This window comes from Salvelinus alpinus, chromosome 32 (assembly GCF_045679555.1).
Source record: "Salvelinus alpinus chromosome 32, SLU_Salpinus.1, whole genome shotgun sequence".
NCBI classification, from domain to species: Eukaryota; Metazoa; Chordata; class Actinopteri; order Salmoniformes; family Salmonidae; genus Salvelinus; species Salvelinus alpinus.
In genome coordinates, this window is record NC_092117.1 from 16932910 (window position 1) to 16945641 (window position 12732).

General features: G+C 42.7%; 1 protein-coding gene across 1 annotated transcript in view; it reads left to right on the forward strand.

The window, feature by feature from the left end:
* Positions 1–12732, forward strand: part of b3gat2 (beta-1,3-glucuronyltransferase 2 (glucuronosyltransferase S)) — a 40770-nt gene that overhangs the window by 24708 nt on the left and 3330 nt on the right. Inside the window, exon 3 of the mRNA XM_071380360.1 lies at positions 10865–11013. Within this exon, the coding sequence (XP_071236461.1) occupies positions 10865–11013 (149 nt within the window). The remainder of the gene's footprint in view (positions 1–10864; positions 11014–12732) is intronic.

Below are 12732 nucleotides of genomic sequence, written 5' to 3' on the forward strand. Positions count from 1 at the left end.
CTCCTCTCTCTGTCCCTCTTTCTCTGCTCTGCTCTGCTCTGTCCATAACAAACCCATCTAGTGGTCCCTCCTGCATTAATGGTTCCACTAACCACACACTAACACTCAAGCGTGCAAATAAAGGGACAAAGCCAGACATCCGATACACATAGACACACGTTTTACCCATACTCTGTGCTTGCAAACACACACAAACACACACACACACAGACAATTAAGACATTGTAACAGAAGAGCCTACTATCCTCATCTCCCCCACTCCTCTCCTCCTCTCCTGTTCTACGTCTCCCCTTATCAACCTTTTTCCTTTTCTCCTGTGCTTTCCTCTATTCTTCCTATCTCCCCTAGACGTTCTTATCTTTCTGTGTGATTCAGTTGGTAGAGCATGGCTCTTGCAATGCTAAGGTTCATGGGTCAAATTCATGGGTCATTGTCGCTTTGGACAAAAGCGCCTGCTAAATGGCAAGAGGTAGCCTATCGGTTACAAAGTTGGGCCAGTAACCGAAATGTCGCTGGTTTGAATACCTGAGCAAAATCTGTTGATGTGCCCATGAGCAAGGCACTTAACCCCAATTTGCTCCAGGGGTGCCGTACTACTATGACTGACCCTATAAAAAAAATAAATTTCACTGCATTTCACTCCATTAAAATAACAACAAATTGATCAGAAATACAATGTAGACATTGTTAATGTTGTAAATGACTATTGTAGCTGAAAACGGCATATTTTTATGGAATATTTACATAGGCGTACAGAGGCCCATTATCAGCAACCATCACTTCTCAACGTCAACAGTGAAGAGGCGACTCCGGGATGCTGACCTTCTAGTTCCTTTGTCCAGTGTCTGTGCTCTGCCTAGAAGGCCAGCATCCCGGCGTCGCCTCTTAACTGTTGACGTTGACACTGGTGTTTTGCGAGTACTATTTAATGAAGCTGCCAGTTGAGGACTTGTGAGGCGTCTGTTTCTCAAACTAGACACTCTAATGTACTTGTCCTCTTGCTCAGTTGTGCACCAGGGCCTCCCACTCCTCTTTCTATTCTGGTTAGAGCCAGTTTGCGAAGGGAGTAGTACACAGCGTTGTACGAGATCTTCAGTTTCTTGGCAATTTCTCGCATGGAAGTCTTCATTTCTCAGAACAAGAATAGACTGACGAGTTTCAGAAGAAAGTACTTTGTTTCTGGCCATTTTGAGCCTGTAATCAAACCCACACATGCTGATGCTCCAGATACTCAACTAGTCTAAAGAAAGCCAGTTTTATTGCTTCTTTAATCAGGACAATGGTTTTCAGCTGTGCAACCATTATTGCAAAAGGGTTTTCTAATGATTAATTAGTCATTTAAAATGATAAACTTGGATTAGCTAACACAATGTGCCATTGGAACACAGGAGTGATAGTTGCTGATAATGGGTCTCTGAACGCCTATGTAGATATTCCATTCAAAATCAACCGTTTCCAGCTTCAATAGTCATTTACAACATTAGCAATGTGTGACCCCAAACTTTTGAACAGTAGTGTATATCTTTCAACTCTGCGGTTATGTTTAACGTACAATTTCAATCTATCTAATTGAATAGAATCCACAGAATGCGAGTTGAAGATGAATACTTTTACTAAGAGTATTAGTGTATTAGTAATTGACTGACCCAGTCTCTCCAGATCTCCTAACAGTACTATTTGTAGGGTCAATTTTAGATAACCTTTATGAATTTTCAGCCATTCCTGAACCTGACCAGAAACAGGCTACCTGAGGGCAATACCAAAATAAATGGTCTATTGATTCTGTATCCTCACAACAAAATCTGCAGAGCTTCGATGATTTTATGCCCCAAATATTCAACATTTTGTTGGTGGCAAGAATTCTATATAATAATTTTAGCTGAAAAGCACGAAGTCTTGAATCTTGCGTTGTTTTATATATCAACTCATACACCCTGTACCATGGAATTGGTACATCAAAGATCTCTTCCCAACTATTTTGCAATCTGTATGGCAGAGTTCCAAGATGGCGTAGATAAATTCCAAGATGGCAGAGCAGTCAAGCGTTTTTTTTCTTGTCGTGTCCCGTATATATATATTTTTTTCTTCGCATATTTTTTACAAATATTTCAACTTCAACATACTCTCATGCAACCCGCCTCACCCAATGTGGTATGGATCTGCTATTTTCTTTACGTTAGAACCGAAACCCCCAACAAAGGCTAGCCAGCTAACTAGCTACTAGCTAGTAGTCAGCTAGCCACTGCTAGCGGTCATCAGCTAACCTTTAGCCTGGACAACTCCTGCCAGTTTGCACAGCGTGATTTAATCCAGAGCGTATCGGACTTCTTTTCTCCATATCTCCGGATTCCTAACGCAAGCTCTGAACCTTTTCACCTGGATCATCGCAGCTAGCTAGCTGCTATCCGAGTGGTTACTCCTGGCTAACGTCTCTGTCCCAAAGCAAGCACCAATTAGCCTGGAGCTAGCCTATGCTAGGCCCATCTCCCGGCTAGCTGGAGAGGTCCATCAGCCATTCCTTGGGCTGCAATACCTATTTTTTCCAATTGGCCTGGACCCCTTTTACTGCCGATACGGAGCCCCGCCGATCCATCACGACTGGACTACCGACGTAATCCGCCCGAGGGGATTTTCAACAGGCTCCTCCATCGTGATGTCCCCTGAATGCCCATCTGCTAGACCCGGCCCGCTAGCTGTCTGAATCGCCGTGTCTGCAGCCCGCCAAGCTACTCACTAGACCCCATGATCACTCGGCTATGCATGCCTCTCCCTAATGTCAATATGCCTTGTCCATTGCTGTTTTGGTTAGTGAATATTGTCTTATTTCACTGTAGAGCCTCCAGCCCTGCTCAATATGCCTTAGCTAACCCTTTTGTTCCACCTCCCACACATGCAGTGACCTCACCTGGTTTAAATGGTGTCTATAGAGAGACAATACCTCTCTCATTGTCATTCAATGCCGGTGGTAGCCTAGTGATTAGAGTGTTGGACTAGTAACCGAAAGGTTGCAAGATGAAATCCCTGAGCTGACAAGGTAAAAGTCTGTTGTTCTGCCCCTGAACAAGGATGTTAACCCACTGTTCCTAGGCCGTCATTGAAAATAAGAATTTGTTCTTAACTGACTTGCCTAGTTAAATAAAGGTAAAATAAAAAAACTTAATGCCTAGGTTCACAGCCTACTGTACATTATGCCTTGAATCTATTCTACCGTGCCCAGAAACCTGCTCCTTTTACTCTCTGTTCCGGACGTACTAGATGACCAGTTCTTATAGCCTTTAGCCGTACCCTTATCCTACTCCTCCTCTGTTCCTCTGGTGATGTAGAGGTTAATCCATGCCCTGCAGTTCCTAGCTCCACTCCCATTCCCCGGGCGCTCTAATTTGTTGACTTCTGTAATCGTAAAAGCCTTGGTTTCATGCATGTTAATATTAGAAGCCTCCTCCCTAAGTTTGCTTTATTCACTGCTTTAGCACACTCTGCCAACCCAGATGTCCTAGCCATGTCTGAATCCTAGCTTAGGAAGGCCACCAAACACCCAGAAATGTCCATCCCTAACTATAAAATGTTCTGACAAAATAGAACTGCAAAGGGGGCGGAGTTGCAATATACTGCAGAGATAGCCTGTACAGTTCTGTCTTACTATCCAGGTCTGTCCCAAACAATTTGAGCTTCAACTTTTAAAAATCCACCTTTCCAGAAACAAGTCTCTCACCGTTGCCGCTTGCTATAGACCACCTTCTGCGCCCAGCTGTGCTCTGGACACCATATGTGAATTGATTTCCCCCCATCTATATTCAGAGCTCATGCTGTTAGGTGACCTAAACTGGGACATGCTTAACAGCCCGGCCGTCCTACAATCTAAGCTAGATGCCCTCAATCTCACACAAATTATCGATGAACCTACCAGGTACAACCCCAAATTCGTAAACATGGGCACCCTCAAAGATATCATCCTAACCAGCCTGCCCTCCAAATACACCTCTGCTGTCTTCAACCAGGATCTCAGCGATCACTGCCTTATTGCCTGCATCCGTAATGGGTCTGCGGTCAAATGTCCAACCCTCATCACTGTCAAATGCTCCCTAAAACACTTCAGCGAGCAGGCCTTGCTAATCGACCTGGCCCGGGTATCCTGGAAGGATATTGACCTCATTCCGTCAGTAGAGGATGTCTGGTTATTCTTTAAAAGTGCTTTCCTCACCATCTTAAATAAGCATGCCCCATTCAAAAAAATGTAGAACCAGGAACAGATATAGCCCTTGGTTCACTCCAGACCTGACTGCCCTTGACCAGCACAAAAACATCCTGTGGCATACTGCATTAGCATCAAACAGCCCCCGCGATATGCAACTTTTCAAGGAAGTTAGGAACCAATATACACAGGCAGTTAGGAAAGCAAAGGCTAGCTTTTTCAAACAGAAATTTGTATCCTTTGGCACAAACTCCAAACAGTTCTGGGACACTGTACAGTCCATGGAGAATAAGAGCACCTCCTCCCAGCTGCCCACTTCAATGAGGCTAGGAAACACTGTCACCACCGATAAATCCACGATAATGGAGAATTTCAATAAGCATTTCTCTACGGCTGGCCATGCTTTCCACCTGGCTACCCCTACCCCGGTCAACCGTCCTGCACCCCCCACAGCAACTTGCCCAAGCCTCCCCCATTTCTCCTTCACCCAAATCCAGATAGCTGATGTTCTGAAAGAGCTGCAAAATCTGGACCCCTACAAATCAGCCGAGCTAGACAATCTGGACCCTCGCTTTCTAAAATTATCCGCCGCAATTGTTGCAACCCCTATTACTAGCCTGTTCAACCTCTCTTTTGTATCGTCTGAGATCCCCAAAGAATGGAAAGCTGCCGTGGTCATCCCCCTCTTCAAAGATGGTGACACTCTAGTCCCAAACTGTTACAGACCTATTTTTATCCTACCCTGCCTTTCCAAGGTCTTCCAAAGCCAAGTTAACAAACAGATCACTGACGATTTCGAATCCCACCGTACCCACCGTACCTATTCAATCTGGTTTCCGAGCTGGTCATGGGTGCACTTCAGCCACGGTCAAGGTCCTAAATGATATCATAACCGCCATCGATGAGAGACAATACTGTGCAGCTGTATTCATCGACCTGGCCAAGGCTTTCGACTCTGTCAATCACCACATTCTTATCGGTAGACTCAACAGCCTTGCTTTCTCAAATGACTGCCTCGCCTGGTTCACCAACTACTTCTCAGACAGCGTTCAGTGTGTCAAATCGGAGGGCCTGTTGTCCGGATCTCTGGCAGTCTCTATGGGGGTGCCACAGGGTTCAATTTTCAGGCCGACTCTTTTCTCTGTATATATCGATGATGTCGCTCTTGCTGCTGGTGATCCTCTGATCCACCTCTGTAAACTCTCCTTCCAGACTCACATTAAGCATCTCCATCCAAAATTAAATGTAGAATCAGCTTCCTATTTTTAACAAAGCATCCTTCACTCATGCTGTCGAACATACCCTCGTAAAACTGACCTACCCTTGACTTCGGCGATGTCATATACAAAATAGCCTCCAACACTCTACTCGGCAAATTGGATACAGTCTATCACAGTGCCATCCGTTTTGTCACCAGAGCCCCACCACTGCGACCTGTATGCTCTCATTGCCTGGCCATCGCTTCATATTCGTCACCAAACCCATTGGCTACAGGTCATCTATAAGTCTTTGCTAGGTAAAGCCCCGCCTTATCTCAGCTCACTGGTCACCATAGCAGCACTCACCCGTAGCACGCACTCCAGCAGGTATATTTCACTGGTCACCCCCAAAGCCAATTCCTCCTTCGGCCGCCTTTCCTTCCAGTTCTCTGCTGCCAATGACTGGAACGAATTGCAAAAATCCCTGACGCTGGAGACTCATATCTCCCTCTCTAACTTTAAGCACCAGCTGTCAGAGCAGCTCACAGATCACTGCACCTGTACATAGCCCATCTGTAAATAGCCCATCCAACTACCTCATCCCCATACTGTTATTATTATATATTTTTTGCTCCTTTGCACCTCATTATCTCTACTTGCACATTCATCTTCTGCACATCTATCACTCCAGTGTTTAATTGCTAAATTGTAATTATTTCACCACTATGGCCTATTTATTGCCTTACCTCCCTTATCTTACCTCATTACCCTCAGACAATTTTGATCCTTTATATTGGGCAGACAGACCAGTTCCCTACCTCCTCCTGCTGCTACCTGCCTCCTCCATTTTTGGGGTAATACTGTAATCAATTGGTTGTACTCTTGGATTGAGCAGACCTTCCCGTACATTTCTGATAACTCCATCAAGGACATAACTCTACTATTCCAAATAACAATATAATTTAAAAACAAAATACCCCTTTCAAACATCTTTCCCATAAATACAGGTATTTTATCAACCAGCACATTTGAGTTCAGCCGTAATATTTGTTCTATCTTATCAGGGGGATGAAATTGAAATTGTAGCCAGCTCTGCAATGCTTGTTTGAAAAAGAGAGATACTTTGAAAAAAGTATCATTTTAAATTAATCAAAAATGAGACATGGCAATCTGCACAAAGGAAAAAAGGCAATTTTTAAACAATGGATGAGCTTTTCTTAGTAATCTACTTGAGAACCATTTAGGGTTCAAGTAAAACTTTTGAATAAGTGAAGCTTTTAGAGAGAGGTTTAGTGCTTTTATATTTAATAATCTCAACCCACCCAATCATATTCATTATATAGATAGGCACGCTTTATTTTGTCTGTTTAATCGTCCCAGATAAGCAAAATATATGATTTGAAAAACGAATTATCAGGAGTAGGCAGTGCCATAAGTAAGTGAATAAACTGAGATATGACAAAGGAGTTAATCAGGGCAATTTTTCCATAAATAGACAGCTATTTACCTCTCCATGGTTGCAGGATCTTGTCTATTTTTACAAGTTTTCTATTTAAATTCATTGTGGATTTTTTATTTATATCTTTTATGATATGAATACCAAGTATATCTACTTCACCATCACCAGCCCATTTTATAGGTATATTGCAAGGTAATGTATAAGTTGTATTTAAGGATCCAATACGTAATATTGTACACTTATCATCATTCGGTTTTAGTCCAGAGAGTACAGAAAAATGATCTAGATCTTCAATGAGACATTGCAGGGATCTAGCTTGCGGACTTAATATAAAACTTGAGTCAATCATGGCCACCTTTGTTTTTAAGCCTTGGGTTTCTAATCCTCTAATGTTATTGGATCTGATTTTAATACCGAGCATTTCGATGGCCATAACAAATAGATATGGTGACAGCGGACACCCTTGTTTAACTCCTCTTGACAATTCAAAACTCTCTGAGAAGTAGCCGTTATTTACAATGACTGACCCTGTAAAACAACACATTTCACTGCATGTATCTGGTGTATGTGACAATAAAACACATTGATAAATACACTACCGTTCAAAAGTTTGAGGTCACTTAGAAATGACCTTGTTTTTGAAAGAAAAGCAATTTTTTTGTCCATTAAAATAACAACAAATTGATCAGAAATACAGTATAGACATTGTTCATGTTGTAAATGACTATTGTAGCTGGAAACGGCAGATTTTTATGGAATATTTACATAGGCGTACAGAGGCCCATTATCAGCAACCATCACTCCTGTGTTCCAATGGCACGTTGTGTTAGCTAATCTGAGTTTGTCATTTTAAAAGGCTAATTGATCATTAGAAAACCCTTTTGCAATTATGTTAGCACAGCTGAAAACTGTTGTACTGATTAAACAAGCAATAAAACTGGCTTTCTTTAGACTAGTTGAGTATCTGGAGCATCAGCATTTGTGTGTTCGATTACAGGCTCAAAATGGCCAGAAACAAATAACTTTCTTCTGAGGCCCCGGTGCACAACTGAGCAAGAGGACAAGTACATTAGAGTGTCTAATGACGCCTCACAAGTCCTCAACTGGCAGCTTCATTAAATACTACCCGCAAAACACCAGTCTCAACGTTAACAGTGAAGAAGCGACCCCGGGATGCTGGCCTTCTAGGCAGAGTTCCTCTGTCCAGTGTCTGTGTTCTTTTGAACATCTTAATCTTTTATTTTTATTGGCCGGCCTGAGATATGTATTTTTCTTTGCAACTCTGCCTAGAAGGCCAGCATCCCGGAGTTGCCTCTTCACTGTTGACATTGACACTGGTGTTTTGCGGGTACAATTTAATGAAGCTGCCAGTTGAGGACTTGTGAGTCATCAAACTAGACACTCTAATGTACTTGTCATTTTTGCTTAGTTGTGCACCGGGGTCTCCCACTCCTCTTTCTATTCTGGTTAGAGACAGTTTGCGCTGTTCTGTGAAGGGAGTAGTACACAGTGTTGTATGAGATCTTCAGTTTCTTGGCAATTTCTCGCATGGAATAGCCTTCATTTCTCAGAACAAGAATGGACTGACAAGTTTCAGAAGGAAGTACTTAGTTTCTGGGCATTTTGTGCCTGTAATCGAACACACAAATGCTGATGCTCTAGATAATCAACTAGTCTAATGAAGGCCAGTTTTATTGCTTGTTTAATCAGTACAACAGTTTTCAGCTGTGCTAACAATTGCAAAAGGGTTTTCTAATGATCAATTAACCTTTAAAAATGATCATCTTGGATTAGCTAACACAACGTGCCATTGGAACACAGGAGTAATGGTTGCTGATAATGGGCCTCTGTACACCTATGTAGATATTCCATAAAAATGTCTACACTGTATTTCTGATCAATTGGATTCTATTGTAATGGACAAAAAATTAGCTTTTCTTTCAAAAACAAGGACATTTCTAAATGACCCCAAACTTTTGAACGGTAGTGTACACATACTGTATTATATTCACCACCAAACTAGCAGTCACATTTTTTTGCCCACAAAAACCCCCTTTAATCACTATTCATCTGATGTAGAATGGGCAATGTTGAGCAGTGTGTAAATTGCAGCTTTTACCTTAATAACTTGTATTGTGGTATTGGAGCCTATTGTTAGCAGCCAAGTTGGCCAATTAATCTGTTCCAATGCTGCTCTATCTCATTTACTGGGCCACAATTGGGCCAGAGAAGGAGGAGATGGTTTAGTATTCTTCTGGTGCAGGCACACACACGCGAACGCACACACACGCGAACGCACACACACGCGAACGCACACGCACGCGAACGCACGCACGCGAACGCACGCGAACGCACGCACGCGAACGCACGCACGCACACACACACACACACACACACTTGCAAGCACACGCATGCACAGTTCTGTATATCTCATCCCACACACATGCACCAACACGTGTACATGCAAAGTCCTGTCCGTCATTGTCTTGGAGTGGAGCTCTCACCTGAAGAGGATTTTGAGAGGGCAACATGAAAGTGTTTAGTGTTTACACTACAGCGAGTCAGTGGGACAAAAAAAAAGAGGGATGGCGCATGCTAACACTTAGTCTTTAATGAGTCATGCTATTGCTAATATTAACCCTTTTATTGACCAATGGTCATAAGCCTCACTCATATAACAGGAAGTAACCAGCTGTGTCACAGTATTCTAAAATGGGGTCCGACACATTACGAAAAATACATTACAGATTAAAAAAACTTAACAATTGACATACATTTAAAAACATTAACGTGTGTGTGTGTGTGTGTGTGTGTGTGTGTGTGCGCGCGCATCTATCAGTTACACATACAGTACATGTCAGTCAGTGGAGGCTGACTCATAATAATGGCTGGAACAGAGCAAATGGAATGGCATGAAACACCTGGAAACCATGTGCTTGATGTGTTTGTTACCATTCCACTCCAGTCATTACCACCAGCCCATCCTCCCCAATTAAGATGCCACCAACCTCCTGTACATACACACAACAAGTAGGTCACATGGGGGAGAGGCATTTGTCGTTTGTTTTAGAAACCAGGTTTGCTGTTCACTTGCGCAATATAAGATGAAAGGGAGTTCTTTGTATCATTTCTAACACGTACACTACATACAATGCATAGAAACAAAACCATAAAGAAAAGGACAAGGAAAAAAGCCAGGTAAGGAAGCTGGATGAAACTATTGAGACAGAAACGGCATTGACAGACAGGCATTGCTAACAGATGCACTAATCTTCATACCACCTTAGCTGCAGGTTAAGAGATGTCTATCTTATAATTGCTTTCATACCTATCTATCATACCTGGGGTACAGCTTCTGGGCTTTCACTGCAGTATCACTCACAGCTCAGTAATATGCCTGATAGTCCACTGAGATCTTCCTATTGGGTCAGTCCCAACTCAGACACACTGTGTGTATGTGTGCGTGTTAAACCAGTGACCTTCTTTGACTCAAAATGCAGGAAATACGCAACACGCACTGGCACACACACACACACACACAACCTCACAATCTCTCAGTGGAGTAGAAGGATACCCATGAGAGTAGAGTTATGGCCTAGAAAACCGTGTGCTAGAAACGTGGAGAGGCGCGTAAATGTAATATGCTATTCCATGCAGCCATCAGCACACCCCATACCCAGTGGTATCGCATATATTGTAACTGAGATAAGGAGAGTAATATGAGATACTGTAGTGGGATCTTCCTCTGATACTGTGTGGCATTCTCAATGCATAGTCATGAACAGCAAACACACACACACCCACGTGCACACACTCTGCCGCACAGTTGAGATATATCTGATCTCCGGTCAGTTGCACCATAGTTCCAATAGTTCGAGGTCATCAATGATCTGTATGTAGTTACTTCCAGGATGATTAAAGCAAGGAATTAACTGATCCCAAGATTGACATGTGATGTGTGAGACATAATCATCTGACCAGGCATATGAACCTCTTCCTCTTCCTTTTCTCCAGGTTTTGCAGTGAACCTCCAAGTGGTCCTGGGGAGCCCACGGGCGTTGTTCAAGCGTAGGGGTTCCCAGCCTGGCATGCAGGAGTCTGACTTCCTGAAACAGATCACCAAGGTGGGGGAGCTGGAGCCCAAAGCCAACAACTGCACTAGGGTGAGTAGCCCATCATTGTGGAAACCCCATTAATCCCTGACCTCTAACCCCATATCAGACCCCAAAGCCTTGCTAATTGGTCAAAACAACAAGTTGGCATGACAGTGAGATTTTTTTAGTTGTGATGAAGCGCCATCTCCTAATATAGCATCTGTGTGTCCCCTCTTCATCAGTTAGGCTACCTCCCTCCTCTCCTGTACAGCTCATGACACTGTTAGTCATCATCATTATCAGCCCATTAGTTTAATGGGGCCGCTGCAGGCTGATATTAATACATACCATTAGCAGGATGTGACATCATCCATTATCACCCACCACGGTCATATCGCCAGCAGTACGTGACATCATCACTAATAACAACCCAGCACTCGAGTACGACAGAACGGTGCGCTACGTTTTGGGGAAATGTGTCATTTTGTACAAACCATCATGCAACGTAGCAAACGTTGAACTAGACCCCAGGTAAAAGTTGCCTTTAGGCACAGATCTAGGGTCAGCTTACCTGCCCCACATGCTAACCTTAAAGGGGATATTCTCAATTGAAACAATAACAAAGTGTTTCCCCCGCCCCTGTTTCAGTAAAAAGCCGAGGGAGAGGGCTGGAGAAATGTAACCACTCTCAAATTCATAGACACAGCTAACACAGCATAATATAAAATTGATAGTTTTAGCCATTTTTTGAGACGATATGTACTTTGTTTACAAACATTGGAGTAAAACAAGCTTACATTCTGGGTTATGATGGGGTGTGACAGTTAAACTAAGCTCATGGAGGAATTTCTAAGTTATATTCTTCAAGAATCAATGGATAAAAACCACTGGGCACAGACCTCAGTTCAAAATCCAGTTTTGATTTACATTTGGTTGAGTTGTCCACTAACGTGAATTCAATGTGGAATCAACAACAAATGTCACCATATCATTGGATTTAGGTTAAAAGCTGGGTTAAAAAAAGCCGAAATGCCGTTACGTTATTACTTTATGCAAATCCAATCAGTTTTCCACGTTGAGTCAACAACATCACATAGATTTTTGGGGGTTGAAATTAGGAGGAAACAACGTTGATTCAGCCAGTTTTTGCCCAATGTGATGTCATTAATTTTTAAGTCCAAATAGATGTAGCAACTGCGGATGGCTCCTTTAAGCATTAGGGAGGAAATACAAAACGTATCTAACTTCATCCTTGGAAACAAATGCTCAAACTGCTAAAAACTTGGAGTAGAGACAAGAGATGAGAAGGAAGAAGGGAGGGTTAAAGGAGAGATGGAACAAGAGAGAGAAGAGAGAGAGAAAGAAATAGACAGAGATAGGGAAGAAAATTAGGTAGGAGAGAGAAAGATGAAAATATTTTAGACAGACAAAGGAGAATCCAATTTGGAAGGAGAGAGAGCAGACAGGAGATGTACTGCCATGGAGTCAGACTGTCTTTTAACTACTAGACACACTGGCACAGGGTGCTCTGCACACTCTGTCAACTCAGCACTTTCGGTGCCAATAGAGATTGGACTGCCTTTAACCTCTCCAAATCTCCCTCAACCTCTCCCATTTTATTACAGATGGGTTCTAACTAGATTCTACCTCAACCTCTCCCATTTTAATACAGATGGGTTCAAATTACATTCTACCTCAACCTCCCATTTTATTACAGATGGGCTATAACTAGATTCTACCTCAACCTCTCCCATTTTATTACAGATGGGCTCTAACTAGATTCTACCT